The 22165-nt window shown below is 23.6% G+C and overlaps 2 protein-coding genes across 9 annotated transcripts in view; both read right to left on the reverse strand.

Moving 5' to 3' along the window:
• LOC126896314 (COBW domain-containing protein 1-like) overlaps window positions 1-12597 on the reverse strand; it is a 29238-nt gene extending 16641 nt beyond the window's left edge. The window contains exons 1-9 of one of the 7 annotated variants that reach the window (XM_050668983.1): window positions 12517-12597; window positions 12253-12446; window positions 10349-10537; window positions 10220-10279; window positions 9781-9818; window positions 8460-8518; window positions 2248-2334; window positions 898-960; window positions 542-601 (exon numbers count right to left, since the gene is read on the reverse strand). In XM_050668983.1, coding sequence (XP_050524940.1) covers window positions 542-601; window positions 898-960; window positions 2248-2334; window positions 8460-8518; window positions 9781-9818; window positions 10220-10279; window positions 10349-10537; window positions 12253-12424 — 728 coding nt within the window. In that variant the 5' untranslated portion in view covers window positions 12425-12446; window positions 12517-12597. Of the gene's footprint in view, window positions 1-541; window positions 602-897; window positions 961-2247; window positions 2335-8459; window positions 8519-9780; window positions 9819-10219; window positions 10280-10348; window positions 10538-12252; window positions 12481-12503 lie in introns of those variants that run through there. The other 6 variants (XM_050668985.1, XM_050668988.1, XM_050668982.1 and 3 more) reach the window with 6 other exon arrangements.
• A 3349-nt stretch (window positions 12598-15946) lies between these two features.
• Window positions 15947-22165, reverse strand: part of LOC126896315 (limbic system-associated membrane protein-like) — a 96274-nt gene continuing 90055 nt past the window's right edge. The window contains exons 5-7 of one of the 2 annotated variants that reach the window (XM_050668990.1): window positions 20263-20397; window positions 18513-18756; window positions 15947-16617 (exon numbers count right to left, since the gene is read on the reverse strand). In XM_050668990.1, the coding sequence (XP_050524947.1) occupies window positions 16484-16617; window positions 18513-18756; window positions 20263-20397 (513 nt within the window). In that variant the 3' untranslated portion in view covers window positions 15947-16483. The remainder of the gene's footprint in view (window positions 16618-18512; window positions 18757-20262; window positions 20398-22165) is intronic. The other variant, XM_050668989.1, reaches the window with a different exon arrangement.

Raw genomic sequence — 22165 nt, forward strand, 5'->3', positions numbered from 1 at the left:
CGACAGAAATGACATAATTCATCGAGATGTAATGTTGCCGACCGTAACAGATGAAGTCACTCGGCTCGTAGGTAGGCATATCATAACGTTGGAAAACCATAAAACNGTAGGTAGGCATATACTAACGTTGGAAAACCATAAAAACCTAGAAGCAAGCCAATTATTTGACAATTCTGATGATCTAAGACGTTTAAACGCGTGAACTATATGACTTTGTTTAAATTAATAAATATTTATGTATATGTATACATTTTAATTATTATTTTTACCATTAAACATTAAGTCAGTGTTCGATTCATTGGAAGTGTAATTCCCATTCACGTCTGTAATTGGATGAATAATATATTGCTATATATTATACAAGAGTATATCGTAATTGTATATTTATGAATAACATTTAATTTAATTGATTTAAATCTAATATCGTCTTAATAAAAAAGTGCCTTAGGCCTGTTTAACGAAAAAAAATTAATTTAAGCCCTTTTTCTGAGACCATGGATACAAACGTATATTGAATTTTAATTTTTTATTGTTAACATACCTTCCAGGATTTGAATTTGATGAGTATGATTTTAAATCCAAAATTTTGTTCAAGTTTACTCTGAAATAATTATTATTACTTTTTATTGCAATTGAAATGTTAATAAATTATGAATACATTTATAATAATTACTTTACATGAATAACATTAAGAATTCAAATGAATTAGAAAACGAAATTTAATGTAAATAAATTAGAGACACAAATAAATAATTTTTACCATAAAAATTATATATTTTAATATTTATTTTTAATATAAAATTATATATTTAATAATAATTTAATATTTTCTTACTATATAGAAATTTACTACTCCAAATTTTTAAATATTTAAAAATTATTTTTATAAATAATTACCTGCTATTAGTAGTTTTTATTATTTCAGAAGTGCCATTTATGGATCTGGAACATGAAATTTTACTGAACATATTTTTGTCGTCATTTAATTATTTAACTTTGCATTATAACTAATTATACTTAAAATAACTTATTATATCACTAACATATTTATTGTTTTGTATTTTAATAATTGTTTAATGATTTTTACGATTAAAATATATATACATTTGAATTGACTCCATTAATAAACTTATGAAGATAATTGTATTCGTGACATATAGCGTTGACATGTTATATAAAAAAATATTATATTTATTTCCATATCCCAAAATTCTGGTGCCAACTACAAGTGACTAAATTGGCGTAAATTACTATCTTCATACTATATCGTTAATAAATGTAATTTTCATAAAAATGTACAGAATAAAATTTAATTTATTTTTATGAACTATAGTAAATACCAAATTTATTATAAGAAAAAATTAATTTCTTACTTTTGATAGATATCCCTAAAATCTACCCTTAGAAACACTTTTTTTCTTATAATACACTTGACATTTACTATGTTTCAAAAAAAAATAAAATTTGAATTTATACAATTTTATGAAAAAAATTGTTCTTTGACAAAAAAACCGTAAGGGATAGTATTCTTAATAAATCCCATTGTATAATTTTTTTCGCCATTAGGTTGGTATGCGAAATAATTTTGAAGACTGGAATTGGTGTGTCTTAAGAAATTACTAAGTACAATTGTTTTTCTCATTTTTCTTTTATACTAGGGGACATAGTGTTTGTAGCCATTGAAATTGACTTGTGGTAATACATTTGACAGATAACTAACAACGACAGGCGATGCCTAACTTCTGAGCTTTGCAGCATTTGAAGTGTCTACTGCGCCACACTATACCTTTATTATATAGGTTCAGTAAATAGAAGAACAGATTTCTATTGTTTTCATTGTTTGTAACAATTGACCCCTTACATACTGAATACCTTTATATTAAGTAAAATTAAAACTATATTAAAAATATTATTAATTTAAAAAACTAAAAAATATTAAACTCAAAGCCACAAAAAAATTAATGAAAAGTCGCGGATACGTATTTCGGAAACAATGTTACCATTATCAACGCTAAACACATACTAATATGTTTTAGCGTTGATAATGGTAACATTGTTTCCGAAATACGTATCCGCGACTTTTCATTAATTTTTTTGTGGCTTTGAGTTTAATATTTTTTAGTTTTTTAAATTAATAATATTTTTAATATAGTTTTAATTTTACTTAATTAATTAGCCACAAGTGATCAATTTTTATTATACCTTTATATTAAACTTATATATTTATAATCATAAGACATCACTTACTTTATAGTATCATACAATGAATTTACGGTATCAGTGTCCACCAAGTCAATTTTATTTATCAAAATAACATCAGCTAAGGATACTTGTCTGTAACATAAAAGTCACAAGTATTATTAAGATCTTACGATAAAAAAGTATACAGTTAATATGATTATTAAAATACTTGTTTATAATAATATTTAACCATAAATATACTTTAAAGTATATTTAATGATTATAATTATTTAATTTACTATAAAATATAAGGGAAACATTTCAATCATTTCAACACTATCCATCCTAATATTGTTAAACCTACATTTAACAATTGTACATACTAAAAAATCCACTCAGCCTCTGTGCATATAAATAATATGTAAGTTATTTATACGTTTTGACGAAGATAGAAAATCAGAAGAGGGATGCTGGTTTGGAAATTTGATTACCGAGGCGGATCTCAGTTTCCATGACACTGATTTGATTTGGATATATTATTCTGCGTCCCGTCGTTTTTGCATAATAAACCCAACAGAGCATGTTCGTAATCTATTTATACTTGTCATCAAAACGAATTTAGTCGTTTTGTGCAATTACAAAGCTCGCATCGATAACTACTCCCAAGAAAGTAAATAAATAACGACAATAAAAATCATATTACAAAAGAAGAAAACTAAACAACAATCGTAGATTTCCATCCTTGGGAAAGTAATATTATAAATTATATTTATATAGAAAAATAATTTCACAATATTAAATACAAAACTCAAAAAATTATTAATGTGTATCCTGAAAAAATATATATTTTTTTAACGCCCTTATGTGATCTAAAAGTATTTAAGTCCTTAATAAATTAGAACAAAAATATACGTGGTTTTTATGGAACTGACAACATACACTACTATTCTAATATCACAATCTTGTACTATCACTTTTTACCCTCATCGGCAGTAGCAAAAATTGTTGATTTAATACTAATAACTTTCAAAATATTAGTCTCAAAGTTGTTATCGACAGTCATTTTCTTAATAGCAATTAAAAATATAAACTGGAGGTGAAGCGTGGACGCTACTGATTTTATAATTAGTCATTTCTCGACCACAGTTCTCCTCTCGTCTGGTTACAAAAATGTAAATATTTTCTAAAGTATTGGTCCAAAAGTTGTTATGACCAGTCATTTTCTTTATTAGATCATTATTTTTATTTTATAAGCAAGTCAAATAAGCATGTTGCCATTAAAAAAATAAAATTGACACCTTAAATTATATGGGATGAACCTACAAATTATTTAATAAACAGATAAATAGATACATATGTAACTAATATACGCCAAAAAAAATTCACAATAAATTATTATTTTAAAGAAATTAAGTGGATAGCGTTAAAAGAATTACCATGTATGACATTCCACATAAATATATTTGTAATGAATTGGAAATAAACTAACATTAATTGAATTGTTTATAATATATAAAGCCTTTAGTTATTATTATAAAAATCCCGTATACACTTAAAAGTTAGGAAAGATTGTGAAACTAATTCCATAATTTAGCGTTTGTAAATAATCGTAGGTTAGAAAATTTCAAAAAATCATCAGGCGAGTCTTTAAAGTTTCATGAATATAATTATCAGACTGTAAATTAATTCATTAATTTTTTATCTCTATTTTATTTATTACAAGATAGTTATTTATAAACAATAGATTTTAGCCCAATAATATTACTATATAAAATAATAATCATTTTTAAATTGCGTTAATGGTAAAACATAAAAAAGTTTCTTCAAACAAAACACTTTATTGAATTATGTAAAATAAATTTATGTGGTTTTTATAAAAGTAGCACCTTTTAGTATATTTACATATCCATTCAATGAAAATTTTAAAAGGTAATACATTATTTTTCATATCACAGCTACATTTAAAGCATAAGAAATGTTTATAGTATAAAAGATGACTTAGGAATTTATTATACAATGCCGCAAGTCTCATACACCGGATATTAATAAATATGAGTGATACAAATATCTGTTCTATTGTACATTATGTTACATGCTAAAAACCAATTATCTACACGCCTTTGATACTCCATGTGGAAACTATAACAAGTGTATATACTGCAAAACTTTTAAAAAGACCAAAGGGTCTACTTCTTCCTTAACTAAAATAGGAATGTGTGCTTACCTAAAATCCCAAAAGGTGAATCGAGAAGATACGTATGGTAATATGAAAAGTATTCATTTTATTGCATATCTCATAAAACTACTATACAAAGAACTGTATTACTATACATTTTTTAAGTTAATATAAACTTCGTCTATACACAAGTACATTTTCAATAGTATTTAAAAATAAATAAATAAATATACTATTAATAATTTAACTATTATAATCATTTATTTTATATAAGTATTATTAATTCCATAAATAAAGGTTTTATTCCAAAAAAGGGATAACAATTGTTATTTTCAAGCTTATATAAAGAAGGATTCACCTTCTACAATATTTTTCCAAATTACATTCTACTTATAACAGTGTTGGTTATATGGTTATAATCGTAGAGTTTGGTTTTAATTTATAATATTCAGTATCAAGAAAAAATTCGTTCTAAAGAGAATGGATTCCTAGAACGAATTCCATTTTGTAGGAATGAACCTAAGAACTATTTCTATTAAAAGTTAAAGAACAGGAAATTTGAATGAATCCATTTTTATTGGAAATATGAACGAATACTACAGTTCCTTTAAATTTTGTCTATATAAAATTCTTTTCTTTGTATTTTGATATTATAAATAAAAATGTACTTTAACGTTGACTGTCAACAATATTTTTTTGCATTGAAATCTGACGACTCTAATTATACATCTGTATTATATCAACATTATACTATTACTATTACCATTTTATAATTTTAATATATCACTCTGTTATTTATAGTTTTTAATGTTATTAAATAAATTATTACACTTAAAATGTAGTATTTAAGAAGAACAGGATCATAGACGCAATCTGGTGGTCCAGAAAGAACTAAGCTCACCTAATTAAGTTACAAATCTTCATAAAAAAAAAAAAATGAATATTACATGATAATTTATAAAAAGATAAATATAAAGAGTAGAGAAATTTAATTATATCCCCTAAATATTTTGTTCAAATTGCATCAATGCACATGATGAAATATAATTTATAATGTCAATTATATAATTATTGTTATAATATTAATAAAATTATAATATTAGGTTTTTAAATATTTTTTATTGAAGAGGAAACGAGAATTTGGAGTGAGTGCCTATTTTAGGAAGTGAACAAAGAACCAATACTAAATAATTTAATGCATAATTATGAAGGCAAATTATTAGTTGTATACTACTCAAAAAGTAATTTTATGTTTTAAGCAAAAAAAAAATTAAAGCTATGCATTAAAGTTTTTAAATAGTTTAAAACTTACTATTCTAGGATAATATAAATATTAAAATTTAATTTAATCATATTTTTATTACATTTAATTTCATCTCAAGTTTATAAAGTTGAAAGCAATTATTTTTCATTTCATTTACCGTACATAATGTCTCATACCTAACTGACAACGCATAGCTTTTGATACAATTATCATGTTGTTACAATTTTTTTTTTAATAATTATTGCCTTTTATGACTATATATAAAGCATAATTTTTATTATTTATCATAAATAAGAAGAAATAAAAATCTCCTCTCTAACAACTAAAAAATAACAGTTATGAATACACTACTACTGATAAAAAATCTTTACTACATTTCTGCTATTCAATATACCTCAAACACTAAATAGCAAAATATGTTCTCCAGATTTTTTTTAATTAAAAACTCTTTTTATAAATTTTGTAATTACTTTCCAAGTTTTTTCCAATGCAATATTAAGCATCTTTCCAACTATTATACTTGAAAAAAAAATCATTATATCACATATTTTATTAATATCTCAAATTAATGCTAATGAATTACCCTCCAATTTAAATTTAAATTTAAATATATTATTTTATTTTAATATCAAGCTTATAAAGTTGAAAATAATTGTTTTTAATTCTAATCACCATATACAGGTTGTCTCAGACTTAATTAACAATATTTATAAAATTTGATACAATTATCATTTTGTTACAATTTTTATAAAAAAAGTTATTGCCTTCTAAGACTATATATAAAACATATATTTTTTTATTTATTACAAATAAAAAACAATAAAGATTTTATTTTATTTTTTGCAAAATTTCAAAATGGCTACTTATTATTTTCTTGCAATAACTTTAGATGAGTTGATAACAATTTTAATACATATACTCATTAAGTTAAAATAGAGTATATGTATGATGGCACTTGTACCAGGGTAAAGAGCATAAGAAGAGTAACAGAAGGTTTTCGGGTAGAAGTAGGAGAGCACTAAGGTTCTGCTTTAAGCCTTTACTGATTTTCTATGGTGCTGGATAAAATTACTGGAGAAATACAAGGAGAGGAACCGTGGTACATGTTGTCCGCTGACGATATAGTGTTATTAGAAGAAACTAGGAGAGAAATTAATTAAAGGCTAGAGGTGTGGAAATCAACTCTTGAAAAAAAGCGTTTAAGAATAAATATTAGTAAGACAGAGTGTATAGAGTACGAGTTTGACAAAGGTGAACATGAGGTAGGTGAAATGAGGAGATCAGTGATAATAAGCGAGGACGTGATAGGAGAGGTGGAAAGTTTTAAGTATTTAGAATAAGTTGTGCAAAGGAAAGGTGGTATTGACGAGGATGTTAGACATAAGATTAATTGTGTGTGGGTAAAGTGGAGAGTAACGTCTGGTGTCTTACTTGATAAAAAGAATTCTAATGAGGATAAAAGGTAAATTCGACAAGACTCTAGTGAGACCAGCTATTATGAGTATGTTGGTATTGACTGGGATGTAAAACATAGGATTAAGTGCGGGTGGTTAGAGTAAAGAGAAGAGTCTGGTGTGTTATGCGATAAGAGAATTCTAATAAGACTGCAAGTCAAGTTCTATAAAACTGTAGTGAGACCAGAAATTATGTATGGTTCATAGAGTTGGGTGGTTGATAAGAAAACAGAGCAGAGATGAGAATGCTTAGATGGAGTGACTAGAGAAGATCGAATAAGGAACAAACATATATGAGAGTGTATAGGTAACGTCAATTATGGATAAGGAGAAATAAATTGACTTAGATGGTTTGGTTATGTTATGACAAGAGAGGAATCAGAAGCTATAATAACAGTTATAGAAATGAATATTGAAAGAAGAAGAGATAGAGGAAGACCAAAAATGAGATTTAGGTGTGTAATTGAATGTCATATGAGGATAGCTGATGTGGAACATCATTTCAAGAGGAAGTATATAATAAGTAATTGGGATTAAGGCGAGAAAAAAGAAGAAGTACTCATTGACTCAAAAAAATTTCATTACATAGAAATGATATGAAATGTGGGCAGAGTATACATATTACAGTACAACCTTAACCCATCTTCATTAAATCCTCTCTTTATATTAAGAAAAATACTTATAATTTATTGAGTATTGGTTCTAAACANTCGAATAAGGAACAAACATATATGAGAGTGTATAGGTAACGTCAATTATGGATAAGGAGAAATAAATTGACTTAGATGGTTTGGTTATGTTATGACAAGAGAGGAATCAGAAGCTATAATAACAGTTATAGAAATGAATATTGAAAGAAGAAGAGATAGAGGAAGACCAAAAATGAGATTTAGGTGTGTAATTGAATGTCATATGAGGATAGCTGATGTGGAAGATCATTTCAAGAGGAAGTATATAATAAGTAATTGGGATTAAGGCGAGAAAAAAGAAGAAGTACTCATTGACTCAAAAGAATTTCATTACATAGAAATGATATGAAATGTGGGCAGAGTATACATATTACAGTACAACCTTAACCCATTAAATCCTCTCTTTATATTAAGAAAAATACTTATAATTTATTGAGTATTGGTTCTAAACACAATACCAAGCCACCAAAATTGTTAGCAAGAAAATAGCTAAAATATTTTTTTTCTTGTTAGTAATTATTTATAAAGAAATATGATTTAAGGTATTCTAAGAAAAGACAATTGTTATTTAAAAAAAAATTTCAACAAAATTATAATTGTATCAAAAGTTATATACATTAAAGTTCGAAACATTCTGTATAAATGCTTTAACAGCATAATACTACCACATAATTTAGTTACAAAATTATACTAACCTCAGAAAAGGATTAATAATACTTAAATTAGAATCATTAGTCACTTGATCATCAAAATTCTGAAATGTATGATTTACACATTTAAATTAATGAAAATTCTATGCTTATTTTAATTGTACTGTGTGATTTTTTATCATGAATCAATTTATTAATCAAAATATAAAAATATTGAGAATATTTTTGCTTTTGTTAGTTTTATATGTAACTTCATTTATCTGTTATAAAATATTTTTTTACAAAAATGTTGATAACATATAAATTATTAATCTACCAATTATCAACCACTCATTTGAATATAACTGAAAAATATTAGATTTAGATCATTATTAAATCATTATCTATTAAAACTTTATAAGTCATAGGAGATGAAAATAAAAATACTTCATTATTGATAAATGAGTAAAACACGTGAAAGAAACCTAAAAAAATATTCTCAATATTTTTATATTTTGATTAATAAATTGATTCATGATAAATGAATCAACTTATATAATTAAATAATTACAAAAATGCATAATTTTTGGTCAAAATATTAGTATATCTTTGGCAGTGAGGGCGGTAACATTGTTTATGAAATACGTTTACATGATTTTTAAAATTTTTAGTTAAATATTTTTAATATTTTTTAGTTTCAAATTGTTATTTTTAATGTCATTTGAATTTTACGATGTACAAAAAAATATTTAAATTATTTCTTTTTTGTATTCATTATCTTGATATAAATATTTATTAAAATTTCAAATATTTCAAAATTATTTCTTTTGTGCATGGATAAATTTAACATGAAATTATGCAAAGAATGAATCACTATAAGACAAAACTTAATTTAATTTAATTGGTGAACAAAATATTTTAAATTAAAAAGTAAGTAGCACTAATATTTAAGGTGAGTCAGTTTGATTATTTAAGTAAATCAAATTTTTAATCAAAAATATTTTTTTAAAGAATTCTTTATTTTATATAAATGTTTATGAACTTCAAATTTTCAAAAGGTCAATTTTTTCAATTTAAACCCACTTTAATTAATTTGATTATTATTTAATTTTCTATATTTTTCAAAGTTTTAAAATAAATCTTGAATTTTCTAAGTTATAGATTGTAGTTTAAAAGTGTAATTAATTAAAAAATTTTTTTTAAACTATGAATATGATTAAAAATGTAATTATGCTTGTCAAATCATGCTAGTTCACTTTGTTTGTAATAATATAAAGGTGTAAGTTTCCTTATGTTATATTCTATTTTATTTGCATTTGTCATTATAATTTTGACATAATATTTATGTTTAACATTAGTCAAATTCTAAATGTATTTTAAATCTTACTTTATTAGAATTTTTGCTATCAACGATACATACAACTCCTGTAACAAAAATAAATAATATACATGTTAATATATATACATGTTTACTTTATTATTTCATACAATAATAAGGAATGTTAAAATATTTGTGGGATATTATATTTTTTGTTTTTCTCATTAAAAATAAAATTTAAATTAAAAAAAAAAAAATATTCTATAATATCAATTCGTTTTTAACTTAAATTTTCACGGTGAAATAAGAACTAGAAAATAGTCTTATATATACTTCATTTATTTATTATTTTTAAAAAAAAGGTTTTATTTAGAAACCAGTACTTTTATATAATAATATAGACACATTATAATATTTTACAGCCCTAAATTAATAAGACTTATATTTTGAATATCTGACACTAATACTCTAACTCAAAAATATTTAAGGAAATGTCAATACATCTTACCATCTAGGTGAACATCACTACATAATTCACTATCTATCCAGAATAACTTAGCAATTGGTCCTAAAACATATTAACTTAAGTTTTTAATTGGGTTTTTTTAAAATTACTTTATGTATTTTAATATGATACCAGGATCAGCTATCCCTGTAGTTTCTAATAATATATAATCAAATTTTCCACGCTTTAACATTAAATTTTCTATGGCCTTAATACCATTATCTTTTACAGAGCAACATAAACAGCCATTTTGTAATTCAAGCCATTCTTCACATAGATTTCCCTTTTCACCTATAGCTATAGATTTTTCCATTGTATCACCTAATAAAAATAATCTAATTAATTGTTTAAGCTGGTGACTTATATTAAACAAATAAATGTTTTATCAATATAACATGTATTAAGAAAATTTATTAACAATAAATTTTTTTTTGGCTAAGTTGTATTAATTTTTCTTCTTAATAACTGAATTACTTGAGATAATGTTAAATGTTTCTTGATATTTATAAGGAAATAAGTCAGATTTCCTTTAACTTATTCTGTATCACCTACTTTAAATAAACATCAACCCAACTACATTATTTATAATAATTGAATAAACATCCGTTGCATTATCACATAACATAAAATAATCAATGAAAAAACAAAAATATTGTAACAGTTTAGTGTAAAATAAAAAAATTGTCAGTGTATTTACATTATATTAAATCTCTATGAAGACTGTTATAATATCAACTTTTAAATTTTGATAAGTTAGGCCACTATTGCGCTCACCCTCTTTATTTATATACAGATTGGTTCACAATGTTTTGACAAGTCTAATAACTTTTCATGTACTAAATATTTTGAGTTTTTTTTAAATAATGTATGCATCCTTATGAATGTATTAAATGGTTATAACTCAATAAATTGTAATCTTAAAGTAATAATTGACCCGTGAAATTTTTTGTAATTAAAGGGCTAAAATGTGGTTTATTTGAAATATGATTTTATCTTAGTCTCTCCCTCCAAAAAAATGTATGAAAATTATTTAAAAATTTTATGAGGAGATTCTTTTAACACTACCCACTTTTGCTACTGTTAGTTACACATTTTACCTATATTAATGTAAAATTTATTATAAATATAATGTAAAAGAATAAATCTTTAAAAAAAAAAAAACATTTTTTTAGTTTACTTAAATTTTTTTACCATTTAGGAATTATGATTTTAATAAAATATCTATTTAAGGGCAACAGTATAAAGGGTTGTTGTATTATGGAGGCACTCAATTACTTCATGAAGAAAAATTGTTTGGATTTTTTTCAACTTCAAGAAAACTACAAGGGCTTTTATTTAGTATATATTTTAAATGGTCATTTATGTTGTTGTCTATAATATTTTTTTTTATGGAAAGAAGTCAGTTATTTAAAAAAAAACAGTATTTCTACTTTAATCATAAAAATTTTATTTGATTTAAATTTTTTTAGAAAAATAAAGTAAAATAAGGGGTAAACAAGTCAACATCAAAAATTTTAATAATTATCAGTTTTTAGGATATTTTCCTGAACAAAAAAATTTCAGAACAATTTTTTTAATTTCTGGTTTACTGTGCTTTGTCACAATAAAAAAAATAGTCTCAGGTACAATAATTTTGTTATTTTTGACTTTAAGCTTTATGTTGAACCCGTAAAATAACATTNTGTGCTTTGTCACAATAAAAAAAATAGTCTCAGGTACAATAATTTTGTTATTTTTGACTTTAAGCTTTATGTTGAACCCGTAAAATATGTAAATTAAATCAGATTTACATAATACTCATTGAATAAACAAAAAAGTTACTAACAATTTGCTTAGAACATAATTACTGATAATACAATTAATTTCACTGAAAATAACCAATAAATTAGTGTTCAAAAACATAGGAAACATAACTAATTATAATATTAATATAAAGTTTAATATATACATTAAATTCAAAAAAACCTATTGAACATAAGTTTCTCCTACAGTACTAATATTTTAGTAAGTAAAATAAAATATATTTAAACTATTACCTTCGCCAAATTCATTTAATATAACAGCAATTTTTTTATTATGTTGCTCAGTGAGTATATAATTTAATAGTGTTGTTTTTCCAGAACCTAAATAACCAGTAATCAGGGTAACAGGGACAGGTTCTAAAATAACAGCATCTACCAATGAAGGAATTTCTTCATCTGAATCCATAAATTTATACTTATATCTATACCTACCAAAATTAAAAGAAATATTATAAGGTCGATGTTAAAAAAAAATTGAAAATTACATTTAAATCTCACCTTACAATAAATAACTTTTTTTGAAAGAAACAATTTTTTTTTATAAAGAAATTAAGAAATATGATTTGCCGTTAAAAATTGTGATAACGATGTTTAAGAGATAAAATCATATGATATGAAGTTCTTAACATATATTTATATAAATAAAGGACCATCTAGTAAATTAAAATCAATGTTATTTATTTTGCTTACTAGATAGCGCTGTTATGTATATGAATTTTAATAAATACGGTAGCAAACATTTTGTTTTATGAATTTTTCAATTTTATTAATTTAATTAGAAATTTTTGGATTATATTTGCATTTAATTTTTATGAACAAGTTTTACTTAACCCATTCTTAGGAATTAAGCATTTTTTAAAATTCTATTCTTTGATATGAAGCTGAAAAGACATTGATTGATAAAATATGTGTAAATTTTAATTTATTGTACTTATACCCAATATTTGATAAAGTAACTTCATAAGAACTTTAATTTGTTGAACTCGTGGATAGTCTTATTAATATTATATCTTCATAAAAAATAAATGTCTTTTTATCCATATTTTCAACTTTTTCTTGATTTTTATTTTTTTAGCTAATTTTTCTCCTAATATTTAGAAAAGCGTCAAGTTTTTAAATTTTGATCACTATTACAAAATAACTCCCCCAGGGAACTCTTGCAAGAGTTAGTGTTATGGGCTTAACGAACCCGGGACCCCGAGCAGTGACGTATAGAAATTAGCTCATCCATAGTCCAGCATTAATTTTACTGCAATACCCTCTACCTTAACTCAATTAATTGGCTAGGGTATGGATCCTCCAAGATTGGAAGTTGAGCGATGAGCTAATAACTCGTCCTCAGAAAAAAAAACAACCAATACAAACGTTTCGTAAAATGTGGAGATACAAGACATGCAAATGTAAAAGAGCTCTGGAAGAACGAGATATTGCCAAAATTCCATTAATACAAACTTCTAACGAGTCTAACCGAAGAACTCTATCAATAAAACAACGAAAAACTGAGAAGATCATAAGAGTAAAAAAAAAACAATACGTAAAGAGCTACATAACGTCATTGAGATAAATTTTAATTAAAATATTAAACAAATACAAAATAACGAATAACGAATAACATAAAAAAACTGATACAAATTGAGAACGGCTATCATAAAAAAAACAGATGATACACTAATTACAGATAAAAGCGAAATAACTAAAAAATATAGAGACATTTTTGAGATGATCTTACTAAAATTAGGATAAGTAGAGTCTGTAGATCAATATATGACAGAATTACGACAGTAGAACAAATGATACATGAACAAATAACGGAAGAAATAGAAAATGCCATTGAAATAGTAAAACACTCGGAGAAGACAACATAACAACAGAATTATTAAAAATAAGTGAGAAAACTGTAATAAAAAAATTAAAACAAATTTTTATAAAAGCAGGGAAAAGGAGATAACCGAAGATTAAAGTTTTTCGATTACATGAACACTGGTAAAGGAGTCAAATTACCAGAATCTAAAATTATTAAACAGATAACATATGCTGATGACATAGTATTACTATTCTAATCTTTCCGAAAAAAAAGTCGAAAACATTTTTGGTGCATGATAGAAGTTCTCATGGGTGAGAGTAAACAATTGGATTTAACTATAAACAAAGTACAAAACACTGCCACAGAAAAATAATAATTTGTTATTAAGAGATATGAAGATCAAGCGGATCAAAAACTTCAAATATCTAGAGGTAGAATTGAACATATGGTGCAACAAAACAGAATAAACTCAGCTAAAAAGTGCTTCTTGGGATTAAAGATAATATTAAAATCTAAATTAGTCTTAATCAGATCTAAACTAACTCTATACAAAGTAATGATACGTGCTATAAACATGTGAAACCAGAACCACAACAAAGCTGACAAGCAGGGAAAAAATTTATTTTATAAATTTAAAAGTTAATCGACCTAGATAGCAGTCTTCTTGTTATAAGAAAGCACAGTTCATATTCGCAACAATTACAAATTTGAGATCTTAACACGTAGGGAATGAGATATAAACAGCCTAACTAGAAAAGGAGGGATTGTAATTCACAGACACGGTTCCAAGAAATCAGGAAAGGTAGGTACTGGTATTTGTGGTTTAAAACTTTGCATAACTGTTAATATGTCAATCACCCTCTGCGTCCCAAGCACAGCTAATGGCAATACCAGAATCTTCTAGTAATCAAGTGAAGAAAATTATCTATCCTAAGTGATTGTCAAGCTGCTATGAAGGCACTTAGAATAATCATGTGACTTCAAGGCTAGTTCTTGAATGCAATGAAACTTTAGAATCACTATCAAGATTCAATAAAGTTACACTAACATGGTTACCAGGACAAAGCGGTGTAATTGATAATGAAAACACTGATTTACCTTGTGTGTATATATATGTATATATATATATATATATATAGTATATTTGATTGATTGTGTTTAATTTTTTTGCAAATAATGTAGAATTAAACTAACATTTTTTTTTGATTTTTGAGTTTTGATAGATTAACTTGAGGCAAAATGACGCTGAAGGTAAAATGATTAATTATCAATAAATTATGATTTTAAAATATGGTTAAACTGTTTACTGTTTATCAATTTGTTATAATCATTAGTTAATGCCCCAGGTTAATTTAATACCTAAAAATTCAAATATACTTAAAAAAAAATTACAAAAAAATTTACGAAAAAACAAATTGTATTTTTCAAACAGTTTTTAAAAGATTTATTCACAACAGTAATTATTAGTGATGGGAAATATCGAATAGTAACTATCGAACTATTCGATAATCATTCAAAAACTATTGTATAAATGAATGGTAAAAATATTCGATAGTTATACAATTTATTTGAATAGTTCTTAAAATTATTCGATAGTTTATGCTAAAAATAAACTATTCGGTTGTATAATAACAATTCGAATAGTTATTCGATAGTTTAAAATATTCGAAAATGCCCATCACTAGTAATTATACTTACAAATAAAAATAAAATTTCTATGATACAGTAATAATTGATTGTTGTTAAAAGTTGTTACATAATTTTTATAAAAACAAAAGTAAATTTGCTTTATATTAAAATATACTATAGATAGATAAGTCGTTTTTTTTATATAACTCTGTACACCATATTAGATTTAAGTAAATTTTCAACAATGAATAAAGCAATTTCTATTATATTAACTTCTGTACAAGAGTTAATTTTCAAAAAAGTGTAATTATCCTGATTTTATAACTACCATACGATTGGTATGATATTAATTATATTATAATTACTTATTGCAAATAAATTAATATATAGAGTGTTCAGTAAATAATGAAACAGATCAATTGTTAAAAACAATAAGAAAATTAGAAACTTGTTTCCTTATTTACTGAACACTATACATATTTTTCGGTTTAAAACAAATTCAATTTTATAAATGTATATTATTATTAAAAATTTGATCTTGGGAAACAGCTTATTATGTTTTATAATTCTTTTAACAAAAATTAATTACAATATTTAATAAATTTAAGGTTTTTTTAGATTGATATTTATAAATGGAATGTTAATAAAAACGAGCATTAGTCACTTTTTATAACTTTTCAGGAGATATAGATAACAAAATATTCTTATTCGATGATACATGTAACTTATTAAATTGAAGTAATAATATAATTACAGTTAGACTATAAAAAAAATAGTATTGGTAACATTCGATCTAACGAAAAATTTTCTAAACACGTTAGCAATAAAAAAGTCAGACATTGGCTCCATTCTTTTTGTACTCATACAAGCTGAATAAATTATTAAAATATAAGTTTACAAATTTTATACAATATATTTTATTAGTAGTTAAATATTTACATTTTATATAAAATATCAATAAATAATAAAATTAGTTTTTTTATTTACATTTTTAAAATTTATTTTCATATTTATATTGTAGTAATTTAAAGTTTATAAAAAAAAAATATTAAAACATTTATTCATTCCAATAAAAATTAGTGATCCCATATGAATGACCCAAAAATCTTTGGTTGATGCTGAATTCGAACTTTTATGCCGTTGAATCGCTGCTGTATTGTCAAACTCTAAGTCAAATAATTTATAAATAAAACAGAATTATTTACTTTATATTCTAGTAAATGAAGAGTCTAGAGCAACAACTTGATATATTCACTTTAAGACATTTTAAAAGAAAAGAAACTTATTGAAACATTTTCGATTACTAGAAATAGTAAAATGCTTTATCATAGTTAACTCCATAATTAATATAAGTATAAAGATATTTTTTAAATTGAATTACACAAAAAAAAAATAATAATTCAAATCCAGCAAAAAATGATTTTCTGAAAAAATAGATACCATGTTGTTGCACAGACTTTTAGTTTTGTATTGAAGGAGAACTTTTTCAAACAATAATTATTGTAGTATAAATAGGTTGTACATATTTTAATAAATTTTTTATTAAAAAACTTATATTCAGTTCAAAATGTGAATAAATTAGTAAAATATTTTAATAAAACATTTTTTTAATTATTTATAATGTTTATATTTAAGATAAATTTTTACTCTTAACAATTATTGTTAGAAGCTGCGTTATCTTTTAGTACATTAATAATTATATATTCTTAAATATATAAAAAATAAAATAAATGTATATTTTTTAGTAAAGTAGAATAATAATAAAAGGGTTGTCCTAGTTAACAAACGCTAGTTAAAATAAGTTGACTTCTAAACTTCTCAAGATTACAATAATTACGAATATGGGCACATTTTTAAGCTAGAAAATTCATGTGTTAATGATATAAAACAAAATATTAAAAACATTAAAATAACATTTATGTTTATAAAAATAAGATAAAATAAGAATGATGAAATTAAAAATTAAAAATATCTAAATTAATTTTCCAATCTGAAATTAAGACTAGCTGGGTTAAAAAGTTCCACTATACAAGGTGATTGATTAAATATGCCCCACGCATATCTTTAATATCAATATCTTTAAAAGTATAAAATATAATATAATTTTTTCTTTTTAGAAATCAATATATTCTCTATATTTTAAAAAAAATGGCTCTAACCCTCTCCTATTTAAAATAGTACCAACTTAAGTTTTATAAATGGAAACTTATATGTATAATTAGCTTAAAATTAAGAAAATGAGTAGTCAATAACAACTTTTAAACTTGTATTTTAAAAGATATTATTGCTTTTATATTAAGACGGGAGGAGCAGTGTGGGTCTGTTAATTTGATCTTAGATCATTTAAGAACTGCACTTCTAACAGTCAGTTTCAAAGTTAGATCATTTTCATATTCTTAAACTAACTAAATCTATATATTTCAATTAAAAACATTCTTGTTAATAAATCGCCATATAGGTTCAATTTTAATCTGGCAAGTTGAAACAAATTTTATTTCAATATTTTTATTTCAAAACACAAAAATGTGAACAATGAAAAAATATATTTATATTGTTGATCTCATACTCAGGTATAAAAAATGATCAAGTGTGATAACATGTATAAACACCGCATAATACCATAATAGATAAAAGTCGAATTGAAAAAATAAATATTTAAAAAGTTCCTTAATAAATTAAAAAGTGAATCCATTTTTATAATTGAATAACTAATTAATTATAAAAATATTTTAGTCGATTTAATTAAGTAAAAATATAACAATCAATTTGAACGCCCGTAAAAGAACTACGTTTATATATTTTGAATTATTATTATTTTTAATTTACATAAGATACAAAAACTAATTTTTCTCAAAACTATATAAAAACAATTGATCATTTGTAATACATGGGCAACGATATATTGTTTGAAAACCTTGTTATTTTTAATGTTTCTTACTCTGATTTAAATATTCTTCAAGAATAAAAAATATATAAATTGTATTGCAATAGTCCCGATCTCCTGTAGGCATTTCGAGTAGCTATATAATCAAATAGTTTACATATAAAATCTCAAAAATACCTGGTGTAATATGTATATAAGTAGAATCAGGATCAGTGTTAGGAGGTTTACAAGTATAATTTCCTGAGTCCATTTGAATTGCCTTGATGATTGTCAACTTGCTTTTTATTTTGTTTCCAATTTTTCCTGTATATTCTGTGGTGACGGATACACGATCTTTATTTATTTCATTTTTGTGTAATTGGTCAGGAGAAATTAATTTTTCGTTGTGATACCACATAACAAGTTGCGGTGGAACTGAGCTCTAAAGATATCAAAATTATAACTTAGTAAATATTTCTAATTGTAACATTAATAATAAATAATAGAAATTTTCTATAATCTAACTCTCTCTGAAAACTTTTACAACTAACTTATTTGACATGTATAATCTAGCTAAAAATCAAATAAAATTAAAAAAAATGACTTTATCATATTTATTTAATTAGGTTGACATGCATCGATCCGATATTTGGACATAATTTATGAGGAATTTGGGACACTAAAACCCCACATTACGAACAATTCTTACTTGTTATTAAATGAGATTAAAAATAGAGAGATAAAGAATTATTTATTCAAAACTTTCGAAATGATAATCTATACATAATGCATCCACTATATTATATTATAATGTGGTATTAGAAACAGTAATCTATATTTTAGCAATATGAATTATACTAAAGAATAAAGTTGAACATTATCGTTATAGACAATAATAAGGTCTACAATATGCTTGAAAATTAAATTAATGGACTTTTAGTATTATAATTTATTATTACATTTGGGGGGGGGGAGTTTTTTGCATTTTGTATAACGCTATTTAATTTTGACTAAAATGTTATGCATATAGCAATATTTTGTAAAATGAGTCTCATTATTGTGTATTGGAAATTACAGCCAAATATTTTAGTTTAAATAATATGTAATTCTATAATTAATAACGTCGATCAGTATATCATCAATACTTGCTTAATTATCGATAAAAAAAGATATGATACAATTTGATGAAGATTCATGAATTCTTCAAATAAAGTATTGACATTAATATTATTAATTACACTAATTACTAACTGTTTTATACTATATTTGGTACATTTTTGTATTCTTTATGAAGTTTATAATAATAAATAAGTAATTAAAACATGTTAATAACACTTTTAGATGTCAAAAATTATAGTACTACTAAAATTTAACAGTTACCTATCCACTTATTTGTTTTATTAATCTATTAAATTCGAAAAGTTAATTAATATTACAAGTTTGTTGGTAAGAAATATAGTTATTCAATTTACAATGGTTGTAATAAATTATCGAAAAGAAATATGACTTTATTATCCTATATTTATTCCAAAAGATAAAATGTAACCAAAAACACGAGTATCGAACTAATAGAATTATTGATCATAATTATTGTAGAAACAAATGTCAAGTTTAGTAAAAATGAACAATTTAACAAACCATTTTCTTTTCTATAATATTATATTGTAGAAACAAATGTCAAGTTTAGTAAAAATGAACATTTTAACAAACCATTTTCTTTTCTATAATATTAAATATTAATATTATTCTATAATATTAATTATTAAAGCTATATTTTTATTTAATTTAGGTCTTAATGAATTGATTTAAACTTTAATTTAAAGTATTCAAACTATATAAAAATCATAATTTATTAACATGTGTAAGCATAAAATACATCTTACATCAATTTATGCATAAGTTTTATAATTATCATAATAATACATTTCATCTCGAGAATATATCTTACATTTTCAATAATGCATATCAAACTTATTGAACTCCCTTCTCCAATGTGATATTCTTCACTGCCCATTATAATAGCAGTTGGCACACTTATAAACAGATTAAAGTAATGCGTCATGATTCCAGTACCAGTACCAACCTGCAATAAAAAGTTCCAAAACTATTTCAATAACATTATGTTAATAAATATAGACTGTAGCAATGTAGCTATGAACAATTTAATTAATTTTACTAATTGAACAAGCTTTAGTCACGAAAAATAAAACTCGAATCTATTATGGAACATATATTAGTGGAAATATTTTAAAACGCAAATGATAAAACATTATATTGCTGTAGGAAAATTGCTAAAACAAATAAAAACAATGAATTTAATTTTTTTGAATCGAAATTATAAATAAATATATAAAAACAAATTTTTCTTACAATTTCAATAGTTTTTTAAGATCTAATTAATCCATAAGTAAACTTTATAGAGAACGGTAACTTTATTATCTTACTAAATTTTGTTAGCTTTTATATTTTAATATTAAATAAAGCCTTTGTATCATATGTGTTTACTTAATAATTATATTTTGTGTTAATAAATAATTTAATGACTATTTTTCCGGAGGATTGACGCAATGGCCCTTCCAGAATTGAACGCAAGACAACATTTAAAACCAAAACCAACAACATACTTTTTTCATGAAAAATTATAATATATTATAATAATAATTAGAAATATATTATTAATATATTTCTCTCTTCAATAAAAATAAAAAGTTATTTTTAATTTTCTATTTTTTTTTTTTAAAGGGTAGATCTGTATTTTTATCTCCAATTATGCCTTTGCTCATCACTATAATTTATAACTTTTTAATCATTTTGTAATTATAAAAAAATCATGAAGTAAATTTTTCACACAAATTAGGAATTGATCTAATAATGGACAGTTAATGGTTCAATTATAACGTATTTATATACATTCATAAATTTTGTTAAGTTATTCCAAACATACCATTATTACATTTACAAATTTGAATTAATAGACAAGAAAACTTAGTGATGTGATCTAACTGGGGTTATAGTTTTAGTATAATTAAAAGGATATACTGCCTTTAGAACGAAAATTATTTATTTGTTTTCTTTATAAATGTTATGAAAAAATTGTTAGTATAATATACTTCAATGGATATATTAAATTTAGTAGCATTTTATTTTTCCTGTATTTTATATACATTTAACAAAGAAGTCTTTAGAATTTTACGTTCCATGACGAAGAAAAAAAAACAACCCTCGCTCAAATTTCTTCAGCAATGTATTTGTAAAATAAAAAAAAATCTATAGTATGTCTCTTATTTTCAATTAATTTTTTTTACTATTTGAAGAACCTACGTGTAATGCCACACATAATATGTAATAATGTACTTTGTAATATTATAAAACATTAATGATCTGAAAAAATGAAGGTAAACATTTATGTAAAAATTACCATGAAAATTAAGCTCAGATAATTTCTATTATTATTAAGTATACAAGCATACACTATCATTTATTATTCATCCAATATTATTACCATAAATTATTTCATTAAGTTATTGTAACATATAATTATAAGCTATTTGAATAATAACAACTTGTTGTTTTCGAATAAATTTTATAAATTGCTTAAGATTTGTATCTCATTAGAAATACACTGTAGCCTATTAATTGACGAAATTAAATTAATTTAAGCTTGATTCTCTTAGTGAGCAACATAATTTATCATTTTATACATTAACGAATATACATGTATAAGATAATCCGACGACAAAATACCTTCAAAAGTGTTAAGTAAAATATAATTTTAGCTTCGATGCGAAGCTGAGAAGGTATTGGTTTTACTATGATGTGTTTTTTTTTTTTTTTTTTTTTTTTTTTTTTTT

This window comes from Daktulosphaira vitifoliae, unplaced genomic scaffold (assembly GCF_025091365.1).
Source record: "Daktulosphaira vitifoliae isolate Bord-2020 unplaced genomic scaffold, ASM2509136v1 Scaffold_1, whole genome shotgun sequence".
In the NCBI taxonomy this organism is placed as follows: domain Eukaryota; kingdom Metazoa; phylum Arthropoda; class Insecta; order Hemiptera; family Phylloxeridae; genus Daktulosphaira; species Daktulosphaira vitifoliae.